The sequence below is a fragment of the Podarcis cretensis genome (genome assembly GCF_951804945.1).
Source record: "Podarcis cretensis genome assembly, chromosome: 12".
Classification (NCBI taxonomy): Eukaryota; Metazoa; Chordata; class Lepidosauria; order Squamata; family Lacertidae; genus Podarcis; species Podarcis cretensis.
Genome location: NC_137181.1, coordinates 4,453,228 through 4,481,145, shown reverse-complemented (window position 1 = coordinate 4,481,145; position 27,918 = coordinate 4,453,228). Strand labels below are relative to the sequence as shown.

The window sequence follows — 27,918 nt, the reverse complement described above, 5'->3', positions numbered from 1 at the left end:
TCAAGCTGCTATTAAACCACCCTGGAATGGGTAAGAAATCTGATAGATGAATAATATTTGTTTGTTTGTTTGTTCACAACAGTGCTAGAAATTCCCTGGCCTCTCCAGCTTTCTTAAGCAGGTAAGCAGATTATTTATTGCATTTATACACACTTTTTTCTCCAAGGAGTCCATGGTTCACCCCCCCTACTCAGCTAATCTCTACATTACAGCAACCCTGTAAGGAAAGATTAAAGGTAAAGGGACCCCTGACCCTTAGGTTCAGTGGCGGATGACTCTGGGGTTGTGGCACTCATCTCGCTTTACTTACAGCTTCCGGGTCATGAGGCCACCATGACTAAGCCACTTCTGGCGAACCAGAAAAGCGCATGGAAACGCCGTTTACCTTCCCGTCGGAGTGGTACCTATTTATCTACTTGGTACCATTAGGTACCATTAGGTCCAGTCATGGCCGACTCTGGGGTTGCGACGCTCATCTCGCTTTATTGGCCGAGGGAGCCGGCGTACAGCTTCCGGGTCATGTGGCCAGCATGACTAAGCCACTTCTGGCGAACCAGAAAAGCACATGGAAACGCCATCGGAGTGGTACCTATTTATCTACTTGCACTTTGACGTGCTTTCGAACTGCTAGGTTGGCCGGAGCAGGGACTGAGCAACAGGAGCTCACCCCGTCACAGGGATTCAAACCGCCAATCTTCTGATCGACAAGCCCTAGGCTCTGTGGTCCCATAAGGAAAGATTAAGAGGCTGCTGTTGACTTCAAGGTCACCCAGAGAGCTTCAGGACTGAGTGGGGATTTGAACGGATCTCTCAGGTCCTAGTCCCAACACTGGCTCCCTAGAGCAGGCATAGGCAAACTTGGCCCTCCAGATATTTGGGGACTAAAATTCCCATCATTCCTGACCACTGGTCCTGTTAGCTAGGGATCATCTGGAGGGCCTATGCCTGCCCTAAAGTCCTCCTGCTATGGGGCAGCTCTAGAAATTAAGTAGGTAAATAAATATGGGGAAAGCCATCCTTTGGACTTGGAACCCAATCGCCAGCAAGGCTGGCCATCACATGCTTGATGTACTTAAGTTCAATCTCCATTTCTGTTTTTTAAAAACTGGATGGGATATTGAGAGGTGTCAAAGACCCCTCTGCCTGGAGAGCCAGAATAGACCATTTTGTGCTAGGGGGTCCAGGGGGGTCTGATTTGGTGCAAGACGCTTTTGCTATTGGCATACAAAAAGGAGCAGTAACTTTTCACCACAAGGCTGTTTCTGCTGCCCATCTGCTGCAATTCAGAAAATGCAAAGGTGTTCCACCTGGATTATGCATTATAATCACCTCCTTCTACAGTGGTGCCTCGCAAGACGAAATTAATCCATTCCGCGAGTCTCTTCGTCTAGCGGTTTTTTCGTCTTGCGGACCACCCCTATTAGTGGATTAGCGCTATTAGCGGCTTAGCGGCACTTAGCGGCTTAGAAAAAGGGGGGGGAGGGAAAAAACTCGCAAGACTCGCAAGACGTTTTCGTCTTGCGAAGCAAGCCCATGGGGAAATTCGTCTTGCGAAGCGCCTCGAAAAACGGAAAACCCTTTCGTCTAGCGAGTTTTTCATCTTGCGAGGCATTCGTCTTGCGGGGCACCACTGTACAAGGCAATATTGCTTAGATGCTTAATTTATTTCAGGATCTTTGCAACTGTTCCCGGGACCCCATTCATAACAAAGCAGTTGGCCTTTTAACATACAGTGATTCCTTTTATGCCTCTAGCTATTCATCTCCCATTCACCTGGAAGAGACCTCCTTGTTGCTTTCTGATGGGGTGCCTGCTAAAACAAACATTGGTGGCTTTTCACAGAAGAGTAAGCAATAAACCCAAGCCTGCTTCCAAGGGCACCACTGTGGCAGAATAGAACATGGTTTTAATAATTATTTAAGCTGTGTAATCCATTTTGTTCTGTTTTATGTATTTTACCTTTGGCTAGACAAAATACATAACATTTTATTCCATACCCTGGCAGAACCGATCCTAGCTCTGAATATTTGCAAAAGGAGACCCGCATGGAACATAGTTGAAAGCTTTGTTGTAAACAAAAATCTGCCCCTTTTCCCTTACGGGGTATCCAAGAGCCCATATAGAATCCTTACATAGGTTCCCTATTGGTAGGAGAAAATAACAGAGGCCAACCAGAGAATATTGAGAAGCAAAGCAGATAGTAAGCCTGATCTTTATTGATCTGTTGCAACAGGATGCTCCCCTCACACGCAGGAAAGGGGGAGGAACCCAGAACAATGGTGCACAAGGCCTTATAAAGACATTTTAAATTCCCTGCCCTCAAGCTCAAGACCACCCCTCCATACATCATACATACATCACAGAAGGGTGTAACCCAAGACCACCCCCCACAAACATCATACCTACATCACAGAAAAGGCGGTCTAAAACAGAAATTTGAATGTTGTTTTTCTCCTGTCTGGCAGGTTACTTGATTGCTTACTTGATTGGATACCCTGGGGAGCCTGGCCAGTCTTTTGTAATGATAAATACTTAGTTCCTGGGCCAGGTCACAGGCTCACACCCTATTCATATCTTAAATGTGCCCTTAAGACAGGATTTGTGAAGGAAAAGACAGTGGGGAGGCTCTTCCATCTTCCTTTGACCTTACAGAGAAAACATTTGGTCAGTTTGGGAATAAAAAATGGTTCCAGGTCAGTCTTCCTGTGCTGATCTATGCATGTGCTTGGTTGGTACACTTATGAACATTAAACATATAAGGGACGCAGGTGGGTTAAACCACTGAGCCTAGGACTTGCCGATCAGAGGGTTGGCGGTTTGAATCACCGCGACGGGGTGAGCTCCCGTTGCTCGGTCCCTGCTCCTGCCAACCTAGCAGTTCGAAAGCACGTCAAAGTGCAAGTAGATAAATAGGTACCACTCCGGCGGGAAGGTAAATGGTGTTTCCGTGTGCTGCTCTGGTTCGCCAGAAGCAGCTTAGTCATGCTGGCCACATGACCCGGAAGCTGTACGCCGGCTCCCTCGGCCAATAAAGCGAGATGAGCGTCGCAACCCCAGAGTCGGCCACAACTGGACCTAATGGTCAGGGTTCCCTTTACCTTTAAGACCTCAAAATTCCTATCACAGAAGTGAGGGGCAGATGGGGCTCATCAGCCTGGGAAAGTCGCCCATGTAGGAGAAGGAAAGCATAACACGGCAGATGTTATCGTTTGGAGGACATCTAAAGGAAAGCCAGGTTTTGGTCATCATCTAAAGTTCCATCCAGCATTGTACAGATGTTATTAGCCCAGAGATGGAAAGAAGATAAAGTCCCGACCAGAGAAGAATGCCAGATCAAGTTGATGAACTATGACAAAATGGCAAAAATGTCGGGAAGGACCAGAAATCAGGAAGACCAAATCTTTATCAAGGATTGGAATCACTTCATAACATATCTTAGAGACCAGTGTAAACAGCTGAAATCATTAGCAGGAATACAATAACACTTGTAAAGTAACACAAACTTTGGATACTATGGATATATAATAGATAGATTACAGTAAAAAATGGAGGAATAAAATTTAGAAATGGAACTCAGGGAGGGAGGTCTCAAGGTTCGAGAGAACCTTTAGTTTTCTTTTTCTTTTTGGAATTGTTATGTTTGTTGTGTAAAATCATTACGTAAGGCTAAATTTTATATTTATTTTTTTACATGCAGTGGTACCTTGTTTTGAGTCCAGGATCCGTTCCAGAGCCCTGGACGCTTGACGAAAGCTCCGCTATGTGTGCGGAGCGGTTTGCACTTCTGTGCATGCGCAAAGCATGATTTAGTGCTTCTGTTCATTCGTGAACAGCAAACCCAGAAGTAACCCATTCTGGTACTTCCTTCCGGGTTTGCCACGGACATTTGCCAAAGTGGACTGTCAATGGGGCGGACGTTTGCAGAGGTATTAGTGTATTTGGAATGGAGTCCCTAAAATGGTTGTATGCCACCTTCTGGCAAATCTTGAAACCAAGCAGGTGGCAATCATCTTGCTCTGCTTTCCTCTGGGCTTCATCAGCGAGGCCGAGAAGGGGTTTTGTCGTCTGGGCAGCCCAGGATCTTCAGGCACACTGCCCAGGCTTGTGCCCCAGGGAGCTTACTTAAGTACTGCCAACATAGTGGTTTGACTTCACCCCCTCAGGCACACTCCATTGTCACTCGAGACAGACCCATGCCAACAACAAAAGATAGCCATTCAACATCACCTGCTTTTATCGTGTCCAGAGACTCAATTAACATCTTCACCTGTCCTGAGGTCCTGTGTCTAACACTGGTATGTTGTTTGTCTTTACTCTTCCAGGAACCATGTCTGCCGTGTGGCTACAGATTGGACAGTGTGGCAACCAGATTGGACAGGAATGGTGGCAAATCGTTACCGGCACAAGTAGCCGAGAAGCTGACATGTACGTCTGTTAGAAGAGCTTGCTGGATCAGACCACAGGCTTATAGTTGGGCCTCCAGTCTCTCGGGACTTTTCATATTGATTTTTACATAAAACTTCCACAAATCATATAACATATTTTCTTATACAATATTTTGGACATCTGGAGATTTTTCAGTCTTTATCACTTAATCTGCATTTCATTAATTTCACTATTACTAGGGCTTGCCAATCAGAAGGTCGGCGGTTCGAATCCCTGCGACGGGGTGAGCTCCCGTTGCTCGGTCCCTGCTCCTGCCAACCTAGCAGTTCGAAAGCACGTCAAAGTGCAAGTAGATAAATAGGTACCGCTCCGGCGGAAAGGTAAACGGCGTTTCTGTGCACTGCTCTGGTTCACCAGAAGCGGCTTAGTCATGCTGGCCACATGACCCAGAAGCTGTACGCCGGCTCCCTCGGCCAGTAAAGCGAGATAAGCGCCGCAACCCCAGAGTCATTCGCGACTGGACCTAACGGTCAGGGCTCCCTTTACCTTTACTTTCCTCTGCAATATTTCGTACAGTCCTCCTTACAAAACTTGCAATCCTACTAGTAATTGTAATTGTGGATTACAATTGCTTTTCACATAATTCACGTATTTACTCCAGTCCTCTGAGAATTTCTGATCCCGCAGGTTTCGAATCCTTCCTGTCATCTTTTCTAATTCTGCATAGTCCATTAATTTCGCCTGCCATCCTTCTTTTGTCAGTAGTTCTTCTTGTTTCCATTTCTGTGCCAATAGTACTCTTGCTGCCATTGTTGCATATAAAAACAGTTGATTATCTTGTCTATTAATATCCTCCTTTTGTGACTTTTCTTGCCGGGTAGTTGTAAGGGTTTCAGTTAGTTGATGCACGTGAAGAACTTTGAATGCTTGGGAATGGTTTATGAACATTACGTTTCTGTAGTAATCATAGCTGTATCCTCTGGGCCTCCTCCTTTTCCCCTGGGTGGACAGGAAAAAATATGTCAATCAATTCCTCTGCCTTTTTAAAAGGTTTCAAATCAGAGACAGGCCTTCGTCCTCACCCCTCAAGTATGTCTCAGTAGCTGAGCCAGGAAGAACAAATACAGAGCTCTGGGTTTAATTTTGAATATAATGATGGGGGGAGGGATGCAATTCTTAATTTCCTTGGCTGGAACTCCTTCTAGAGCTGTTCTGAAAAGCAATGGGTTTTTCAAAACTAGAAATGGTGAAAGCCATCTAACCCAAGGACTAGGATCCGGTGGCATTCGATCTGCCGCTTGACTCCAGATCCCATCATCCCGAGCCAGCAGGGCCAGCGGTGAGAGGTGATGGGAGTTGTGATCCCAGCAACATCTGGAGGATCACAGGCTTTCCATTCCTTCAGCAACTCGCATTTCTGGGGGCGTTGTCAGTGACAAAAAGCCATCACTTACTACATTGTAGGGATTTCAAACAGACTTTGCACTGATCGTTTGCATAGCGGGATTTCTCCAAAGTTCTGGAGTCACTCCGTCGTGGCCGACTCTGGGGTTGCAACGCTCATCTCACTTTATTGACATACAGTTTCCGGGTCATGTGGCCAGCATGACTAAGCCGCTTCTGGCAAACCAGAGCAGCGCATGGAAATGCTGTTAACCTTCCCGCCGGAGTGGTACCTATTTATCTACTTGCACTTTGATGTGCTTTCAAACTGCTAGGTGGGCAGGAGCAGGGACCGAGCAATGGGAGCTCACCCCGTCGCTGGGATTCGAACCACCGACCTTCTGATCACCAAGTCCTAGGCTCTGTGGTTTAACCCACAGTGCCACCTGCGTCCTTCAAATGTAAAGGATAAAGGTAAAGGGACCCCTGACCATTAGGTCCAGTCGCAGACGACTCTGGGGTTGTGGTGCTCATCACGCTTTACTGGCCGAGGGAGCCGGCCTTTTGTCCGCAGACAGGGTGACTAAGCCGCTTCTGGCGAACCAGAGCAGCGCACGGAAACGCCGTTTACCTTCCCGTCGGAGAGGTACCTATTTATCTACTTGCACTGGTGTACTTTCAAACTGCTAGGTTGGCAGGAGCTGGGACAGAGCAACGGGAGCTCACCCTGTTGCGGGGATTCGAACCGCTGATCTTCTGATCGGCAAGCCCTAGGCTCTGTGGTTTAACCAAAAGTGCCACCCGCGTCCCTCCAGGATTCATAGAATCGTACAATTGTAGAGGTGGAAGGGCCCCCGACGATTGTCTACTCCATCCCCTGCGATGCAGGAATTTCAACTAAAGCTGAGTGGACCGAGGGTGTCTTGGGTCTTCCCTGATGTGAGCCGCTGCTGTGTCTCTTCCAGTTACCCGTTCTGCTCCCAGGATGGCCATCTGAGCGCCGTCTGTGTGGACAGTGAGCCGAAAGTGGTGAGGAAGCTGCAGAAACAAGTCAAAAGAGGGTAAGTGGCAGGGGGCTCCAGCTCTGCTACCCTGCATTCCTTGGAAGGCAACGTAAGAAATCTCCAGGCCACTGTTAATAGATTTATTTGGGGTGTGGCAGAAACACCTACAGTATTCCATGGAGACGGGCAAGGATGCAAGAGGGGACGAGCCTTTTATGAGATTGCATAGTCGAGAGAGGCTTGGAAACTTTCAGTGTCTGCTGACATCTCAGAAACCGGGGTGGGGAAGCGGGATTTCCAGTGGTGAAAGATTGCCAGAAGGCTAAAAGGTAAAGGGACCGCTGACTATTAGGTCCAGGCGTGGCCGACTCTGGGGTTGCAGCGCTCATCTCGCTTTACTGGCCGAGGGAGCTGGCGTACAGCTTCCAGGTCATGTGGCCAGCATGACTAAGCCGCTTCTGGTGAAGCAGAGCAGCGCACGGAAACACCGTTGACCTTCCCGCCAGAGTGGTACCCATTTATCTACTTGCACTTTGATGTGCTTTCGAACTGCTAGGTTGGCAGGAGCAGGGACCGAGCAACGGGAGCTCACCCCGTCGTGGGGATTCGAACCGCCGACCTTCTGATCGGCAAGTCCTAGGCTCTGTGGTTTAACCCACAGCGCCACCTGCGTCCCATTTAGCCAGAATGCTAAATTGTGCAAAATAAGCTTTATATGCACTTTCCTTTGGTTCAGATTGCAGAAATCCACTTTCTTGGTTACGACCAGTTTAGGTGCATCCAGTTGACATATGATCCCTTTTGGAACTGGAAGAAGGTAGAAATGGGGGTGGGGGGTGACGTAGTGCGCTTATATGTGCTGCAGCGACGCACATGGGGGCCAGGAAGAGAACCACCACGCGAAACGTATTTTTATTCTATTGCTTTAGTGCACACAGACCCAAATAAAGTCTCTCTGATAGTTTCATCATTATCGTAATCATCATTATTCTTCCTTTCTCCTCCCCCCACCCCAAAACCAGGGTATTCAGAGAGTCCAATCTCATCATGGGGAAGCAGGGACGAGGCAGCAACTGGGCTTATGGTAAGAGCCCCAGAGTTCTCCGTTGTAGCGATACTACTACTACTACTAATTTATTATTTGTACCCCGCCCATCTGGCTGGGTTTCCCCATCCACTCTGGGCGGCTTCCACAGGGACCAAAAATACACTAAAATGTCACACATTAAAAACTTCCCTGAACAGGGCTGCCTTAAGATGTCTTCTGAATGTCAGGTAGTTGTTGTTCTCTTTGACATCTGATGGGAGGGCGTTCCACAGGGCGGGTGTCACTACTGAGAAGGCCCTCTGCCTGCTTTCCTGTAACTTGGCTTCTCTCAGTGAGGAAACTGCCAGAAGGCCCTTGGCGCTGGACCTCAGCGTCTGGGCAGAATGATTGGGTGGAGACGCTCCTTCAGGTCTACTGGGCCGAGGCCGTTTAGGGCTTTAAAGGTCAGCACCAACCCTTTGAATTGTGCTCGGAAACGTACTGGGAGCCAATGTAGGTCTTTCAAGACTGGTGTTATGTGGTCTCGGCGGCCGCCCCCAGTTACCAGTCTAGCTGCCGCATTCTGGATTAGTTGTAGTTTCCGGGTCACCTTCAAAGGTAGCCCCACGTAGAGCGCATGGCAGTAGTCCAAGCCCCATCAATGCTGGAGTTAACTTTTTATTAGCAAGAACATCTGCACAGACTTGGCTGAGTGTCAGGCCTCGTGAGCACAGCGGATCATCCCTAGTAGGTCTTGACCCATGGATCACTTGCCAAGACAGAAGGTCCCCACCTCTCCACAGTCGTCTTAAGCTCCCTCCTTTCCAGGGTTTTCTCCAAGCAATCCGGAGTCAGCGCCCGCATGCAACCAACCTCTGCTCTGCCCTTTTCAGACCTCTTCTGGTTCTGGGAGATAAGCAGGGAGAGGAGCTTGTCACAGCAGAAGGGCTTCTTCAACAGCCTGACTCATCTCTGCCTTTTGGCTTCCTTCCTTTCCTGCTTGTGCCTCCGATTCTGGACTTTTCTCTGCCACAGACTCTCCCTGCTCACTAGGCTCTGTTACTTCCAACACCTCCTCTTCCCAGTCTTCTCCCACTGAAAGCTCATCGTCATCCCATCACCACTCCCCGGGCTCTGAGCTCCCTTCCCTTGGGGCTCCACAGCTCAATCACCGCCACCATTCCTCTGCATCCAACAGCCTCTGGAAAGCTCGTAAGAATGGAAAGACAGTGGAAGAGAGCCAATATATATAGAAGAAGAGTTTGGATTTGATATCCTGCTTTATCACTACCCAAAGGAGTCTCAAAGTGGCTAACATTCTCCTTTCCCTTCCTCCCTCACAACAAACACTCTGTGAGGTGAGTGAGGTTGAAAGACTTCAGAGAAGTGTGACTGGCCCAAGGTCACCCTGCAGGTGGAGGAGCAGGGAAGCGAACCCGGTTCACCAGATTACGAGTCCACCGCTCTTAACCACTACGCCACACTGGCTCTCACACTGGAGGGAAATTGCGTGTACAGTTGTACCTCGACTTCTGAAACGTTGAGAAACCAAAGTGTGGCTCATGCAGCCAGTCGGAAGCTAGTTCTTTTGGCTCCCAAAAGAACATTCCAAAGCTGAATGTTTTTGATGGTTCGGGAGCCGGAATGTTCAACTCCCAAGGCATTCGGGAGCCAAGGTACGACTGTATTTGAAAATGTGGGCAGCAGCATTAAGATAAAATTAACAGTGTAGGGAAGTTTTGGTGGATGTTATATTGCAGGAATGTCCAACAGGTCGATCGTGGTCTACTGGTTGATCGCGGCTGATTGTGGGACCCTGATCACCCCCCAAAAAAGCTCAACTACTTCTTATTTCTAAAAAAAAACTCAACAACTTTGGATTTCTAAAAAAAGCTCAACAGTGTTGGTCAATCCAGTGGGTAGATGCCAGTTTCTTTTATAGTGGGAATAGATTGCAATGTCTTTGAAGTTGGACGTGCCTGTTATAATGGAATACTGCTTGGTTTCGTTTACCGTATTTTTTGCTCTATAAAACACACCAGACCATAAGACGCACCTAGTTTTTGGAGGATGAAAACACAAAAAAATATTCTGAATCCCAGAAGCCAGAACAGCAAGAGGGATCGCTGCTTTCACTGCGCAGCGATCCCTCTTGCTGTTCTGGCTTCTGGGATAGCTGCGCAGCCTGCATTTGCTCCATAAGGCGCACACACATTTCCCCTTATTTTTAGGAGGGAAAAAGTGCATCTTATAGAGCGAAAAATACGGTATATAAAATATGTAGGGATTTATGCTGTGCAAAATGAACCATGGAAAGAGGAAGGGAAATCCCTGATATTTTAAGGTTGTTTAAGTGAATACAGTGGTACCTCTGGTTGCGAACAGGATCCGTTCCGGAGGCCCGTTCGCAACATGAAAAGAGCACAACCCGCAGTGGCGCATCTGCGCACGCGCGGGTTGCAATTCGACACTTCTGCACATGCGCATGACATCATTTTGCGCTTCTGCACATGCGTGAGCAGCGAAACCCAGAAGTAACCCTTTCCGGTACTTCCGGGTTGCCGTGGGACGCAACCTGAAAGAACGTTACATGAAGCAGACGTAACGTGGTATGACTGTGTTCTAAAATGTGAAACAGAAATTTAATAAAAATTATAATAATAAAAAGCAGGGACGCTCCTGTCTTGTTGCTCGTCTCACTTGGTGCCTGTACCTTTTGTGTTTCACAGGTTATCACGGCGTCCGTTCGGAGGGCGAGCAGAGCTTGTGCAGTCGGACGATGGAGAGTCTGCGGAAAGAGGCTGAGAAAAGGGATTTCTACGGTGGGACTGTGCTGTTCCACAGCCTCAGCGGGGGCACCGGAGCTGGTGAGGACATCGCTTGAACGAAAGTTATTTTCCCCTCCCCTGACTACGGCCACAGCCACACAATGCTTTTCACCCAAAGAATCCCGGAAACCGTGGTTTGCACCTCACGGTGTTACACTTCCCAGCACCTGCGGTGAGCTACAGTTTCCAGGATTCTCTGGGGGAAGCCATGTGCTTTTAAAGGCATGGTGTGAGCTGCCTCTGAAGATGGTTCATAGTAATCAACAACAACAACAAAAATAAATTTATGATCTATACCCTACCCATCTGGCTGGGTTTCCCCAGCCACTCTGGGCGGCTCCCAACAGAATATTAAAAACACGCTAAAACATCAAACATTACAAACTCCACTAAACAGGGCCAAGGACTTGCCAATCGGAAGGTCAGCAGTTCGAATCCCCACAACGGGGTGAGCTCCCATTGCTGGGTCCCTGCAACCTGCCAACCTAGCAGCTCGAAAGCACGTCAGAGTGCAAGCAAATAAATAGGTACGGCAGGAAGGTAAACAGCGTTTCCGTGCGCTGCTCTGGTTCGCCAGAAGCAGCTTAGTCCTGCTGGCCACATGACCTGGAAGCTGTATGCCGGCTCCCTCGGCCAATAAAGCGAGATGAGCGCCGCAACCCCAGAGTCGGCCACGACTGGACCTAATGGTCAGGGGTCCCTTTACCTTTACCTTTTATAAACTCTTTATTCTTGTTATTGGTTTCTATCAATTTATTGGTTTGTTTGTTTGTTGTTTGTATAGGATTTTTTTTTTTAATGCTTGATGTTTTGGTGTGTTTTTATATATGCTGTAAGCCGCCTAGAGTGGCTGGGGAAGCCCAGCCAGATGGGTGACATATACTTATATTTATTATTATTATTATTATTATTAAAAAAAAAACTTTTATTAGCAATTTTAACACAACAACTTATCCAAACATATCATATTCATTATTTCCCGCCTTCCCCCCTTCAACCTCCCCCCCGAGACTTCCCGCAGCTCCACTCTCTGATTTCTCAGCACATATTATTCTCTGCATGTTGTAAAATTATGCAAATCCTTACATTATCTATCTACCATGCTATCAATCAATAAATTTGTGTATGTTTATTCAAAACCTGCCAAGGAGTCCAATTCATTTTGTTGTCTTTTTAAGTAATTTGTAGAAAGTTCCCATTCTTCTTTAAAGTCACAGTTGTCCTTATCTCGCAATTTAGCCAGTTCTACATGATTCATCAGTTTCTCTTGCCGCTGTTCTTTTGTCGGGATTTCCTCATTCTTATACTTATTATTTTTATTAGCAGTGATAATAATAGCAACTGCTTCTTTCTCTGGTGTTAAGCAATGCTAATCCGTTTGCGTTGGGCTCTTTTCCCCTAGGGCTGAGTTCCCGGTTGTGCGAAGCCATTCGAGAAGAGTACCCCCTCGGCCACATCCTGTCTGTCTCGGTGGCACCGCACCAAGCTGGTGAGAGCCCTTTGCAGCACTACAACGCCCTGCTGTGCCTTTCATGGCTCCAGAGGTGAGTAAAGGAAGGTCTATCTCTTACAAGGCTTGGCCAGCAACAGGAAAAAAGCAACGACACTGGAATATAGCTGACTGAAGAGCTACTCAGGGTAGACAGGTCAGAATGAATGTGCCAGAGTTAGGCATTTCCACTTTATTTCAATGGTTCTCCTCCAAGCATGGAAAGCATATTTTTTTAAAAAAAACATCTTTATTGAAAGTTCAAAAAGTACCTAACTATATGTGCACCAGACATAGGTAAAGGGACCCCTGACCATTAGGTCCAGTCGTGGCCGACTCTGGGGTTGCAGCGCTCATCTCGCTTTATTGGCTGAGGGAGCTGGCGTACAGCTTCCGGGTCATCTGGCCAGCCTGACTAAGCCGATTCTGGCGAACCAGAACAGCGCACGGAAACACCGTTTACCTTCCTGCTGGAGCAGTACCTATTTATCTACTTGCACTTTGACGTGCTTTCGAATTGCTAGGTTGGCAGGAGCAGGGACCAAGCAACAGGAGCTCACCCCGTCGCAGGGATTCGAACCACCGACCTTCTGATCAGCAAGTCCTGATCAGCCACCTACGTCCCTTGCACCAGACATGGTGAGATGCGAACAATAAGGAGAAACAGAACCTGTGCAGAAGGGAAAACAAGGGGGGAGGATGGGGGGACAAACCCAAACTGTATATTTCACAAGGTTGTTATTGTACTTCACCAGATCTTAACCTGTTCCAGTATTTGTAAGAATGGATTCCAAATATCATTGAATTTATCCATTGCAAGCCTGCGTTTATATGCAAGTTGTTCATATATAAACAAGTGGAAAACAACAACAAACCTCTGGTTACGTGAAACATTCAATAAACACACAAGACATAACCGGCTGTAGGTTTGAAAAAATAATATATACTATTCGTTGTATTGAATTGTAGATTTCAACAGAAGTAGCTCACAAAGTTCAACGGGAAAAGTAGAAGACCCAGTGGATCAGTTCATACTCCAATCAGTTTATGCATAAGTTCCATATATGTGAAAATGTCTATTCCACCTGTCTGTTCGTAGAGTCCAACAATCCACACGAAAGGTTGTGGCAGTCTAAGACAAGGATTTCTGGAATATTAGCCTTGTTTCGTCATCTTGGGCTTCATCAGTAGTACAAACTCATATATGATATCACAGGACAGTGGATCTTATAGCATAGTAGTAGCTGCTGTAAGGCGGGACATATAATAATAATCATCATCATCATCATCATCATCATCATCATCACTGCAGATGGTGAGAGCTATTACAAAATTAAAAGACGCCTGCTTCTTGGGAGAAAGGCGATGACAAACCTAGACAGCATCTTAAAAAGCAGAGACATCACCTTGCCAACAAAGGTCTGTATAGTTAAAGCTATGGTTTTCCCAGTAGTGATGTATGGAAGTGAGAGCTGGACCATAAAGAAGGTTGATCGCCGAAGAATTGATGCTTTTGAATTCTGGTGCTGGAGGAGACTCTTGAGAGTCCCATGGACTGCAAGAAGATCAAACCTCTCCATTCCGAAGGAAATCAGCCCTGAGTGCTCACTGGAAGGACAGATCCTGAAGCTGAGGCTCCAAGACTTTGGCCACCTCATGAGAAGAGAAGACTCCCTGGAAAAGACCCTGATGTTGGGAAAGATGGAGGGTGCAAGGAGAAGGGGATGGCAGAGGACGAGATGGTGGGACAGTGTTCTCAAAGCTACCAGCATGAGTTTGACCAAACTGCGGGAGGCAGTGGAAGACAGAAGTGCCTGGCGTGCTCTGGTCCAGGGGGTCACAAAGAGTCGGACACGACTAAAGAACTAAACAACAACAACAATAATAAATTAGTCTATCTGAAATGACCCTGACCCAGCTTTGCTCTCCTCCCAGGTATGCAGACGGGGTCCTTCTGTTTCACAACGATGAGGTGCTGAAGCAGGCAGCCGCTCCCCTGGCGAGGAAGGACACTCCTGAAGCCTCGTGCCAAGTCTCCTTCCCTTCTATGAATGCCTACCTCGCTTCCTGCCTCGCTGGGCTTCTCTGCCCACTAAAGATTTTCACATCACAAAGGTGAGTCCGAGGCAGGCGCTTGGGACAGGGGCTCGCTTTTGCTGTTTCCTCTCTTTCAAATCAGAACCAGTGAAGGCGGTGAAGGTCCTGTGTGAGTGTCTGGAGACGGTTGGAGGATGGATGGCGGCTAACAGATTGAGATTGAATCCTGACAAGACAGAAGTACTGTTTCTGGGGGACAGGAGTCGGGCAGGTGTGGAGGACTCCCTAGTCCTGAATGGGGTCACTGTGCCCCTGAAGGACCAGGTGTGCAGCCTGGGAGTCATTTTGGACTCACAGCTGTCCATGGAGGCACAGGTTAAATCCGTGTCCAGGGCAGCTGTGTACCAGCTCCATCTGGTACGCAGGATGAGACCCTATCTGCCTGCGGACTGCCTCGCCGGAGTGGTGCACGCTCTGGTTATCTCCCGCTTGGACTACTGCAATGCGCTCTATGTGGGGCTACCTTTGAAGGTGACCCGGAAACTACAACTAATCCAGAACGCAGCAGCCAGACTGGTGACAGGGAGCGGCCGCCGAGACCATATAACACCGGTCTTGAAAGACCTACATTGGCTCCCAGTACGTTTCCGAGCACAATTCAAAGTGTTGGTGCTGACCTTTAAAGCCCTAAATGGCCTCAAAGGCCCAGTATTCCTGAAGGAGCGTCTCCACCCCCATCGTTTTACCCGGACACTGAGGTCCAGCACCGAGGGCCTTCTGGCTGTTCCCTCCCTGCAAGAAGTGAGGTTACAGAGAACCAGGCAGAGGGCCTTCTCGGTAGTGGCTCCCTCCCTGTGGAACGCCCTCCCACCAGATGTCAAAGAGAACAACAACTACCAGACTTTTAGAAGACATCTGAAGGCAGCCCTGTTTAGGGATGCTTTTAATGTTTGATGTATCATAGTATTTTAATATTCTTTTGGAAGCCGCCCAGAGTGGCTGGGGAGGCCCAGCCAGATGGGCGGGGTATAAATAATAAATTATTATTATTATTATTATTATTATTATTATTATTATTATTATTCCTGCCCGGCCAGCGCTCGATTGAAGAGCTGTTCCATTGCATTCTCTTAAGAAAGGCCAGATGCTTTGTGCACCTGAGATTGCGTTCCCCAGGCGCTCCGGTCTACAACTCCCATCATAAACGCCCTCGGCCCTTTATACCTGAAGGAGCGTCTCCATCCCCATCGTTCAGCCCAGACATGGAGGTCCAGCGCCGAGGGCCTTCTGGCTGTTCCCTCCCTGTGAGAAGCCAAGTTACAGGGAACCAGGCAGAGGGCCTCCTCGGTGGTGGCGCCCGCTCTGTGGAACACCCTCCCATCATATGTCAAGGAAATAAACATCTGTCTGACTTTTAGGAGACATCTGAAGGCATCTCTGTTTAGGGAAGTTTTTAATGTTTAGTGTTTTTAATACAGTGGTACCTCGGGTTAAGAACTTAATTTGTTCCGGAGGTCCAGTCTTAAGCTGAGGTACCACTTTAGCTAATGGGGCCTCCCACTGCCACCGCGCCGCCGGAGCATGATTTCTGTTCTCATCCTGAAGCAAAGTTCTTAACCCAAGGTACAGTGGTACCTCTGGTTACATACTTAATTCGTTCCGGAGGTCCATTCTTAACCTGAAACTGTTCTTAACCTGAAGCACCACTTTAGCTAATGGGGCCTCCCGCTGCTGCCAGAGCACAATTTCTGTTCTCATCCTGAAGCAAAGTTCTTAACCTGAGGTACTATTTCTGGGTTAGCGGAGTCTGTAACCTGAAGTGCATGTAACCTGAAGCGTCTGTAACCCGAGGTACCACTGTACTATTTCTGGGTTAGTTGAGTCCGTAACCTGAAGCGTCTGTAACCCAAGATAAAGGTAAAGGGTAAAGGTACCCCTGCCCGTACGGGCCAGTCTTGACAGACTCTGGGGTTGTGCGCCCATCTCACTCAAGAGGCCAGGGGCCAGCGCTGTCCGGAGACACTTCCGGGTCACGTGGCCAGCGTGACATCGCTGCTCTGGCGAGCCAGAGCCGCACACGGAAACGCCGTTTACCTTCCCGCTGGTAAGCGGTCCCTATTTATCTACTTGCACCCGGAGGTGCTTTCGAACTGCTAGGTTGGCAGGCGCTGGGACCGAGCAGCGGGAGCGCACCCCGCCGCAGGGATTCGAACCGCCGACCTTTCGATCGGCAAGCCCTAGGCGCTGAGGCTTTAACCCACAGCGCCACCTGCGTCCCGTAACCCAAGGTACCACTGTATATATAAGATAGGTGCCAAATGGCTCCTTAAACCAGCGTTACAGTCGCCAAAACAGAATCCCTAAGTTACCTTGGGTTACAGACGCTTCAGGTTACATACGCTTCAGGTTACAGACTCCGCTAACCCAGAAACAGTACCTCGGGTTAAGAACGTAAGAGCGGGAGATGTGGGGAAGTCCAAAAGAGGAAGAAAAGATGGGTATTATAAGATGTCAAACATTATGTTTGCTTTGTTCTTTTTTCCCCCCCTTCTTTCTGTTTACTATCTGTTTCTTCTATCTTTTCTCTATTGTATCAATAAAATTCTTAATAAAAAATAATAAAAAAAAGAACTTTGCCTCAGGATGAGAACAGAAATCGTGCTCCGGCGGCACGGCAGCAGCAGGAGGCCCCATTAGATAAAGTGGTGCTTCAGGTTAAGAACAGTTTCAGGTTAAGAACGGACCTCCGGAACGAATTAAGTACTTAACCCGAGGTACCACTGTATTCTGTTGGGAAACCCAGCCAGATGGGCAGGGTATAAAATTATCATCATTATTATCCAGCTCCAAAATGGTTTGGGAGGCCCTGGGGCAGGTGTTGCCTGTTACGTCTGCTCTTCTCAATGCCCTGTCCCTTGCTTTGCAGTGGGGTTAGCATGGGGATGGAGCCCTGGGAGCTGCTGAGAACCGTCTGCCCCATGCCTGCCTTCAAGTTGCTCCACACAGCTCAAGCCAGCACAAGGTAGGAGCACGGGCCTCACTGGGAGGCTTCAAGTCATTTCCGAGCACAATTCAAAGTGTTGGTGCTGACCTTTAAAGCCCTCAACGGCTTCGGTCCAGTATACCTGAAGGAGCGTCTCCACCCCCATCGTTCTGCCCGGACACTGAGGTCCAGCTCTGAGGACCTTCTGGCGGCTCCCTCCCTGCGAGAAGCCAAGTTACAGGGAACCAGGCAGAGGGCCTTCTCGGTGGTGGCACCGCCCTGTGGAACGCCCTTCCGTCTGATGTCAAAGAGAAAAACAACTACCAAACTTTTAGAAGACATCTGAAGGCAGCCCTGTTTAGGGAGGCTTTTAATGCTTAATATGTTATTGTATTTTAGTGTTTTGTTGGAAGCCGCCCAGAGTGGCTGGGGAAGCCCAGCCAAATGGGCGGGGTATAAATAATAAATTATTATTATTACTGTGTTGCTTGGGTTGCAGGGGGTGATACTATATGACCCTGCATTGCAGGAGGTTGAACTAGTGGTGGAAAAGCCCTGTTGCCCTAGCGCAGGCATCTCCAAACTCGCCCTCCAGCTGTTTTGGGACTACAATTCCCATCATCCCTGACCATTTGTCCCATTAGCAAGGGATGATGGGAGTTGTAGTCCCAAAACAGCTGGAGGGTCAAGTCCGGGGATGCCTGCGGGAGCTAGAATGCCGAATCCAGGCCAAAGTCTTATTTTCATTAAAACAGCTCCATTTCAAACAAAGGTGTAGAGTGAGGTCTCTATTTTCATACATAAAGTAGGCAACAACTGCCACTCAGATGTTATTAGACCAGAGATGGAAGGAAGAGACAACCCCGACCAGAGAAGAATGGCAAACCAAGACGATGGTCTATTCTGAAATGGCAAAATTAACTGGGAAGCTCAGGAACCAGGAGGACAAAAGCTTTAAAAAAGAACAGGGAAAAAATTATAGTTTACTTAGGAGACCACTGTAAGGAGTTGACAGCATTAGCAGGATTTTAAACACTCTTGTAATGTAATGAAAAATTACGGACAATTTAGATGGACAAAAAACCGAGATAACAAACTGATAAAGGGAAAGGGGACCCCTGACCATTAGGTCCAGTTGTGGCCGACTGGGGTTGTGGCGCTCATCTTGCTTTACTGGCCGAGGAAGCCGGCGTACAGCTTCCAGGTCATGTGGGCATCATGACGAAGCCGCTTCTGGCGAACCAGAGCAGTGCACGGAAACACTGTTTACCTTCCCGCCGGAGCGGTACCTATTTATCTACTTGCACTTTGACGTGCTTTCGAACTGCTAGGTTGGCAGGAGCAGGGACCGAGCAACGGGAGCTCACCCCGTCGCGGGGATTCGAACCACCAACCTTCTGTTCGGCAAGCCCTAGGCTCTGTGGTTTAACCCACAGCGCCACCCGCATGTTATTATTGAGACCCATGGATGAGGTCGGAGTAAGTCACGAGATTCAGAGTAATCTCTGTGTATGGATTTTTGTGTTTGTTTTGTTGCCTTTGTTTCTTACTCTTTCAAAACCAAATAAAAATTATTTATATATATATATATATATATTAATACATAAAAATAAAATAAAAATTCAATACAGTGGTACCTCGGGTTAAGTACTTACCGTATTTTTCGCCCTATAGGACGCACTGGCCCATAGGACGCACCTAGTTTTCAGGGGGGGAAATCAAGTAAAAAAATATGATTTCCCCCCGCAGCTCTGGGAGCAGTGGACAGGCTGCACGCAGCCTGTGCGCTACTCCAAGATCTTCTCCCTGCTTTTGTGGGAGGTGAAGGAATTCCCCCACCTTCCGCAAAAGCCCACAGGAGCCCAGCATGACTCCTGCGGGCTTTTTGACCAGGAGAGAGAAGGGACTGAAACGGCCAGTCAGTCCCTTCTCCCTCCTCGGGGAAAAGCCCCCAAGAGCGGCGCGCTCTTTAAAGGGTGTGCGGCTTTTGCGGGAGGTGGGGGAATTCCCCCATCTGCCGCAAAAGCCCGCAGGAGGGTTGGAGAGTAGCGGGAAGGCTTCACGTGCCTTCCTGCTGCCCCCCATCCTCTGGGGCTGGCGATGGGGGAAGCGCTGCTTTACCCACCGCCAGCCTCAAAGAGCAGACTCTCCTGGCTTCAGCGGAAGCAACGCGAAGCCTCCGGAGCGCAGGCTTCCTAGGCTTCGCGTTGCTATCGCTGAAGCCAAGGAGCCTGCATTCGCATCCACATTTTTGGAGGGGGGAAAGTGCGTCTTATAGGGCGAAAAATACGATAATTCGTTCCGGAGGTCCGTACTTAAACTGAAACCGTTCTTAACCTGAAGCACCACTTTAGCTAATGGGGCCTCCCGCTGCCGCCGCGCCACCACTGCGCAATTTCTGTTCTCATCCTGAAACAAAGTTCTTAACCCGAGGCACTATTTCTGGGTTAGCAGAGTCTGTAACCGGAAGCATATGTAACCCAAAGTACCACTGTTGTACCAGAATATATAGTGCTGCCTGACCCAGTTTAACAGTGGGATGGCTCAGTCGTTATGTAGAAGGTCCCAGGATCAGTCCCCAATAGCACCTCCAAAATAGCATCTTCTTCTCCGAAACCCTGGAGGGCCACCTATCAGCCCGTGTACTAGATGGGTCTTTGGTCTGGCTTGGTATAAGCAGCGCCCGTCATGGGCTGGCTAAGATGCAGAAGAATGGTGCAAGGCACCAGCTGGGGAACCCCCAAGGGGAACCCCCAGGGAAAAAAGTCTCAGAGCAGCAGGGCTTGTTGCTGGGACAGAGATGAGTGGCCAGACTGGGAAAAGGAGGTGTTGGAAGCTGAAGAGGCAACTGGGCTTAGTGAGCAGGGAGAGTCTGGGGCAGAGAGCAGTCCGGAGAGGGAGAGGAAGGGAGCCAAGAAGCAGAGATGAGGCTATGCGACAACGGCCGCAAGAGTTCTGGTAGCACAAGGATGGAAGACTGAAGAAACCCCAGCTAAAGAATCCTGGCAAGGAAAATTGACGGACTATGCAGAACTGGCAAAACTGACATACAAGCTACGGGACAAGGATAACTGTGACTTTAAGGATGAATGGGAACCCTTTACAATGTATCCGAAGATGCAACAAAGCGAACTGGACTCCTTGGCAGGTTTTGAATAAAGATTCACAAACCTTTTATTGATAATAATCAGCTAAATAGTTTGAGGATCTATAAGAATTTGTAACATGCAGAAAACAGCATTCTTAGAGAAACCAAAGACTGGAACTGAGGGAAGTCGGGGGGTGGGGTGGGTTTGGGGGGGGGAGGGAGGAAAAATGGGGGGGACAAGGATGATATGTTTTTGGATAATATGTCTTGTTATAATTTTGAATTAAAAAAAAAAAAGAAGAAGAAGAAGCAGAGATGAGGCAGGTTGCTGGGGAAGCAGGTTTCTGGGGGTCTCCCCCTCCTGCTGCCATTGCCCCTGATCTCCCAGAACCAGAAGAGGTATGAAGAGGGGGGAGCAAAGAGGGGCGATGGAGTCTCAGATTCCAGTGAGGAAAGTGAGAAAGCAACGGCCTTCAGTCCCTACAGCTGATCTGCTGAGGGTCTAACTAGGCCTGGCTTCCTGAGCTGTTTCATTTCTTTGAAAAAAGAGTTAATTTCTCTGTCACTGTTCGAATTATTGCTCCCTTCCTTCCTCCATATGGGATTGCCTTTGTGGTGAGTGGGGCCTGCGTTTCATTTCCCCAGGGGGACGGTGTTTTGGGACAGCCTGGCATCTTCTGTGCTGCAGCCGTTGCCTCGCCAGTCTCTTGCTGGAAATCCTGTATCCTTTCACTGGGGGGAGTTAAATGAGTAACTTGGGGTTCTCTACCTCTGGGTGTTTGCCCCCGTGCAGGCTGCAGTGTAGAGTTCAGAGGAAGAATCTCCTGTCTCGGATAGCAGATCATACTAGGAAGTCAGCTGGGATAGAAGGTCAGGGGTCAGCAAACTTTTTCAGCAGGGGGCCGGTCCACTGTCCCTCAGACCTTGTCAGGGGCCGGACTATATTTTGAAGAAAAAAATGAATGAATTCCTATGCCCCACAAATAACCCAGAGATGCATTTTAAATAAAAGGACACATTCTACTCATGTAAAAATACGCTGATTCCTGGACCATCCGTGGGCCGGATTGAGAAGGAGATTGGGCCACATCCGGCCCCCAGGCCTTAGGTTGCCTGCCCATGGAATAAACACTTCGTAAAATCCAGCCCAAAGCGGAATTGGGACTTTCAAAGAACAAATACAAGAGCATGATTACCGTATTTTTTGCTCTAGAAGACTCATTTTTTCCCTCCTAAAAAGTAAGGGGAAATGTGTGTGCGTCTTATGGAGCAAATGCAGGCTGCGCAGCTATCCCAGAAGCCAGAACAGCAAGAGGGATCGCTGCTTTCACTGCGCAGCGATCCCTCTTGCTGTTCTGGCTTCTGAGATTCAGAATATGTTTTTTTCTTGTTTTCCTCCTCCAAAAACTAAGTGCGTCTTGTGGTCTGGTGCGTCTTATAGAGCGAAAAATATGGTAATTGATTAGGCAAAGGAGGGGCAGACTAAGAAACAGAATTGCAGGACAGAGCTGCCCAGTTATTTCAAGTGCTTGATAAGCAATAATACCACCCCCTTTTTAAAAACCCGATAATATCCTAAAGTCAATTTCATTGTCCCATTTTATATCCTGCCTTTCCTCAAAGGAGCTTAAAGGGGCACGCATAGTCCACCCCCCCCCCCCATTTTACCCTGCGAGGCAGGTTCGGCTGTGCGTGAATGCACGCCTCGAAGCCACCACCTGGTAAGAGCCAGGATTTGAACCCGGGTCTCGTCAGCCCTAGATTGGCACTCATACTTGGGCATGGGGAACCATTATCTGCTTGGGGTCAGTGTTACTTTCTGGGCAGCCTGGCGGAGGGCAGAATCAGAGGCAAAACTGGGCACAGCGAAAAATGCAAGTTTCCCTTTTCCACAGGGAAACCACATCTGGTGGTTTCTCCAGATGTTTCCAATCTCTTTGTCTCCATCCAGGCGAGCAAAAGGCTTTGCCAGAGATGAAGGACACATGCCAGTGTGATAGGAATTTTGAGGTCTTAAAGGTTAAGGGACCCCTGACCATTAGGTCCAGTCGTGGCCAACTCTGGGGTTGCGGCGCTCATCTTGCTTTATTGGCCGAGGGAGCCGGCGTACAGCCGCCTCTGGCGAACCGGAGCAGCGCACGGAAACGCCGTTTACCTTCCCGCTGGAGCGCTACCTATTTTTCTACTTGCACTTTGACGTGCTTTCGAACTGCTAGGTTGGCAGGAGCAGGGACAGAGCAATGGGAGCTCACCCCGTTGCAGGGATTCGAACTGCCGACCTTCTGATCAGCAAGTCCTAGGCTCTGTGGTTTAACCCACAGTGCCACATGCGTCCCTTTGAGGTCTTAGGTATATGTTAAATGTTCATAAGTGTACCAACTAAGTACGTACATAGATCAGCACAGGAAGACCGACCTGAAGCCATTTTGATTCCCAAACTAAGCAAATGATTTCTCTGCAAGGTCAAAGTGGGAAACCTCCCCTTTGTCTCTTTCCTCACAAATCCTGTCTTAAGGGCACATTTAAGATAGGGTGTGAGCCTGTGACTCGGCCCAGACAGGAGAAAAACAACATTCAAATTTTTGTTTTAGACCGCCTTTTCTGTGATGTAGGTATGATGTATCTGGGGGGTGGTCTTATGTTACACCCCTTCTGTGGTGTATGTATGATGTATGGAGGGGTGGTCTTGACCTCCAGGGTAGGGAATTTAAAATGTCTATATAAGGCCTTGTACACCATTGTTCTGGGTTCCTCCTCCCTCCTGCATTGTGGTGAGTGAGGACCCTGTTGCAACAGATCCATAAAGATCAGGCTTACTAGCTGCTTTGCTTCTCAATATTCTCTGGTTGGCCTCTGTTATTTTCTCCTACCAATAGGGAACCTACGTAAGGACTCTATATGGGCTCTTGGATACCCCATAAGGGAAAAGGGCAGATTTTGTTTACAACAGATGGCGACCATGAAGGGACATTTGGTTGCCCAGGTTCTGGGAGCGAGGAAGGACTGGTGATCCGAGAGTTGCGTCTGCCCCTAGGCCTGAGGTTCCCCACCCCCTGCTCTAACCACTATTCCACACTGCTGTGGCAGGACGACGAGGGGCAGCAGCAACGAGGTTGTTACGAAAACCGCCCAGCTGGATTACCCTGTTCCTGCTCTGTTTAGCCTAAGGAATTCCTGCTCCCTCGGGAGCATCCATGGATGCAAGGCAGCAGGTGGTGGGTCAGGTGGCGAGAGCTCTTCCATCTCCCTTGTGCTTTGGTCCTTAGCAGGCTTGCCGGCAGCACCAGAGCACAGCCGTGCTGGCTGTGGCTCGTGGCCCCCGGGAAGACGCCTTTCTCGCGAACCCCAGTTTGGTCCTGAGGAAGCTGAGGCAAGGCTACCGCTGCGTTTCGTGGAACCCCTTCGCTGCTACTTACTGGACCGGTCAGTCTCGCAAGCCCCTGGTTCTGGTTCTGCCCAGGACATTTATTCTTCTTCTTATTGTTGTTGTTTAGTTGTTTAGTCGTGTCCGACTCTTCGTGACCCCCTGGACCAGAGCACGCCAGGCACTCCTGTCTTCCACTGCCTCCCGCAGTTTGGTCAGTTTCGAGAACACTGTCCCACCATCTCGTCCTCTGTCCTCCCCTTCTCCTCGTGCCCTCCATCTTTCCCAACATCAGGGTCTTTCCCAGTAAGTCTTCTCTTCTCATGAGGTGGCCAAAGTCTTGGAGCCTCAGCTTCAGGATCTGTCCTTCCAGTGAGCACTCAGGGCTGATTTCCTTCAGAATGGAGAGGTTGGATCTTCTTGCAGTCCATGGGACTCTCAAGAGTCTCCTCCAGCACCAGAATTCAAAAGCATCCATTCTTTGGCGATCAGCCTTCTTTATGGCCCAGCTCTCACTTCCATACATCACTGCTGGGAAAACCATAGCTTTAACTATACAGACCTTTGTTGGCAAGGTGATGTCTCTGCTTGTTAATATTATATCCAAGCACGATTAGTTTTAAAGGCCTGGCTGAATTATGATGCCAGGAGAATTTCCCTGGGGAGGCTGTTCCCAACACATCCTGATGATGTGCTTTGGACATCTGCTGTAAATCTATATATTTTAGGCTGGATCCAGAGCTTGTGCTAATTCGCTACCTCTGTCCTCCCTCCAGATGCTGCCAGCCTGGTGGCTCCCGGCCGGCACAGCTTGACCGTTTGTGCCAACCACAGCAGCTCAGCTGACCTCCTGCAGCGGGTGGAACAGCGGGCAAGGGCCATGTACGAGAGCAACGCATTCCTGCACTGGTACTGGAGGCATGGCTGCGAGGAAGGGGATTTTGAGCAGGCCTTTGAGACGGTGCGCTCCGTCCTGGGAGATTACAGCCACCTCGGGGAGTGAGCGCGACAGATGCAGGACCTCTAACAGAGCACCTCATAAGACTTGGGAGGAGCGGGGCCCAAGGAAATAGGGGGCGACTCTCGTTATGAATATGCCACCCCCCGCAATCCACAATCGAACACACCCCAGGGTCAGCATGGCTGTGTGACTGTGTGAAACAGGGTTTCCAAACTTTGCTGTTTTTTGGACTACAATTCCCATCATCCCTGACTACTGGTCCTGCTAGCTAGGGATGATGGGAGTTGTAGTCACAAAACTGCGGGAGACCAAGTTTGGGAAAGGACCTGACTTTGGCTTTCAAATGCATACATGCAATCCCTTTTACAGGCGCTCTGGCCCACCCAGGAATGCTTTTGGGAATGATTCTCGTGGGAAGGTCAGAATGAGTCCTCTACCTAAAGTTCTCAGGGCACTTACTGGACTTCAGCTCCCATGAACCCCATTCAGCATGGCTTTTGTTTTTTGTTTTTAAATGATATTTTATTAATTTTTTAACAAAAAAAAGAGTTACAAGACAATAAACAGAAAACACAAAAGTACAAAAATACAAAAAAATAAATTTAACATAAAAAGAAAAAAGAAAAATCCCTCTTTTTAGTTTCTCACCGTTCATTAACTTGTTTTCCTGACTTCCTCACACCTCCCTTTTTTGTATTCCATTTAAAAATTGATTCAGCAAATTCATACCCTCTTAATTTATCCTTGATTATTTTCCTCACATATTATAGCTTCAAATTTTCATCTAATATCAATCCATTCTTACATATTCTTATTTTACCTTATTGCTAGAACCACTTCATTTCATTTCAACGTCATCAACATTCATAAATTTTACAATGTTTCTGTAAATAAATTTTAAATTTCTTCCAATCTTCTTCCACCAACTCTTCTCCCTGGTCTCGGATTCTGCCAGTCATTTCCGCCATTTCCATATAGTCCATCCCATTCAGCATGGCTTTTGGTCCAGGATGATGGGAGCTGCAGTCCGGCAACATCCGAAGAACATCAGGAGCCTCATCCCTCTTTTTGAGCAAGGCCTATCCATGGGGATTTCCAAAACCTAGTGCCCTGCCTGCTGACTTTCTGTGAAAAAAACACTTGTCCATCTGCGATGGGCTCCCAGATAGTGTCCCACCACCCAGCAGTGGTCTGTGAATGTCCATGCTGGAAAGTTTTAATTTTAATAAATTCCGAAGGACCTTAGCATCTAGCACAGTGCTGGACTGTTGTTATACAACAGGCAGGAGAATCATTGAGCGGTTCGCGAAGATCCTCAGTAACTTTCAAGTGGTCCGTGGAAGGTTTGGAAACCAGTGCTCTGTGCTTTAAAACATCCAGCAACGTCCCTTAGTTGGAGATCCGTAGCGTACATAGGGCAACCTTTGCCCCACGCCACCCTGGCACTCTCCAGATGTTTGCCATTGCAACTCCCAAAAGGCCAGTACGAAAGGGTGCGCTGTGTGTGCCGGGGAGACCTCTGTGGGTGCGGCCAGGCGCTATATGGGGGAGCTCTGTTCTAATAGATGGGTTCTGTCACGGAGCTGGCAGGGAGGGCTGCAGAGTTGAAGGAGGGGGAGAGAGAGGGGCCGGTAGAAGAGGCAGCACTGAAAGAGGGTGGAGAGCAAGGGGAAGCCGCTCAGGTGATGTGAACGAGCATCAGCACCTCTCTACCAGCTCAGGCACTGTGCTGGTCCCGAGGGTTAACCGTGCGGCGAGGACCGAGTCCAGTCCGAGGTCAAGGGTGTGGTATGGAGGCTGTCCGTCAAAGCTGAAGTGGGATCCAAGGCAGGGAGTCGGGTGAGGTCAGGAACTCTGGCAGAAGAGCAGGACGGGGTGCAGGCAGGAACAGGCTACCAACAATGCTGCTCCCGCAACGTGGGACTGGGGCTGGCTGGCTTTTATCTGCCCCAAGGCATAGGGCGGCCCCGATCCTCTGGTGACTCGCCTCTCCTGGCCTGGAGGTGAGCACTCCTCCTGCAGGAACTTAGTTCCCTACACCTCTCTGCCCTGAGCCTCTGCAGCTCAGGAGAGGCTGGAGGGTTACCGGACCCAGAGGCAACCTCACCTTCCCCTGACGGGGCTGAGAGTGGAGCACCTGCAGGCAATGGGTCCTCCATCACCTCCGGAGCCAGAGCAGACTCAGCTGGTGTCTGCACCTGAGGATCCAGCACAGGTGAGGACCCTTCAGGCTCATGTCCCAGCTCTGGCTCAGCTGGTTCTGGAGGCGGGGACTCCTGTGCAGGCTGGGATTCCTCAGGTTCAGCCTCCGAATCCCAGGCCATCACAGGCACAGAGGGAGAAGGAACACTTGTTGCGTCAGCTCAGGACAGGAGGGGGTTAAAACAACAGCAACGTTTGGGATTGCCCAAGCTGCTTTGCTGGAGGAGGAGCAGGAAGTTCCCACTCCTGGGATCTACTACGGATGATTCGGACACTCGAAGCGATGCTCTGTACCTTGTATATATGTACAATAAGGACTGTAAAATGCATCTCTGATTGAGCAGAGAGATTTATTGTGAAGGGCTCCACAAACCCATCACAAGTACAGAAAGAACCACGTGCAGAGGTGGCAGTGCCCTCGTGCTGAGGCGAAGGAAACTGCTTTTCCACTTGGCCTTTGGTTTGGACTCGGTCTGGCCCTTATGTTTCCCTCCCCTTATAGTCTTGATTTATGAGCTATTTTAAAATGAGGCTGCATTTTAAATTGCATTTCAACCTGTATTATAGAATCATAGTATCATAGAGTTGGAAGAGACCACCAGGGCCATCGAGTCCAACCCCCTGCCAAGCAGGAAACACCATCAGAGCACTCCTGACATATGGTTGTCAAGCCTCTGCTTAAAGACCTCCAAAGAAGGAGACTCCACCACACTCCTGGGCAGCAAATTCCACTGTCAAACAGCTCTTACTGTCAGGAAGTTCTTCCTAATGTTTAGGTGGAATCTTCTTTCTTGTAGTTTGGAACCATTGCTCCGTGTCCGCTTCCCTGGAGCAGCAGAAAACAACCTTTCTCCCTCCTCTATGTGACATCCTTTTATATATTTGAACATGGCTATCATATCACCCCTTAACCTCCTCTTCTCCAGGCTAAACATGCCCAGCTCCCTTAGCCGTTCCTCATAAGGCATCGTTTCCAGGCCTTTGACCATTTTGGTTGCCCTCCTCTGGACACGTTCCAGTTTGTCAGTGTCCTTCTTGAACTGTGGTGCCCAGAACTGGACACAGTACTCCAGGTGAGGTCTGACCAGAGCAGAATACAGTGGCACTATTACTTCCCTTGATCTAGATGCAATACTCCTATTGATGCAGCCCAGAATTGCATTGGC

At 48.8% G+C, this 27,918-nt stretch overlaps 1 protein-coding gene across 2 annotated transcripts; it reads left to right on the top strand.

Annotated features, from left to right (window-relative positions):
- Positions 1-87: 87 nt before the first annotated feature.
- Positions 88-27,088, top strand: LOC307199225 (tubulin delta chain-like). 2 transcript variants are annotated; one of them, XM_079946987.1, is made up of 12 exons: positions 88-121; positions 4,323-4,425; positions 6,735-6,830; positions 7,796-7,857; positions 10,530-10,667; positions 12,031-12,172; positions 14,053-14,232; positions 17,081-17,176; positions 20,871-20,946; positions 23,507-23,648; positions 24,366-25,056; positions 25,560-27,088. In XM_079946987.1, the coding sequence occupies exons 2-11, from the start codon at positions 4,328-4,330 to the stop codon at positions 24,590-24,592; spliced, it is 1,257 nt and encodes a 418-aa protein (XP_079803113.1). In that variant the 5' UTR covers positions 88-121; positions 4,323-4,327; the 3' UTR covers positions 24,593-25,056; positions 25,560-27,088. The 2 variants fall into 2 exon arrangements, with proteins under 2 accessions (XP_079803113.1, XP_079803114.1); XM_079946988.1 differs by lacking the exon at positions 6,735-6,830 and having other exon boundaries at positions 93-121.
- Positions 27,089-27,918: the final 830 nt, after the last annotated feature.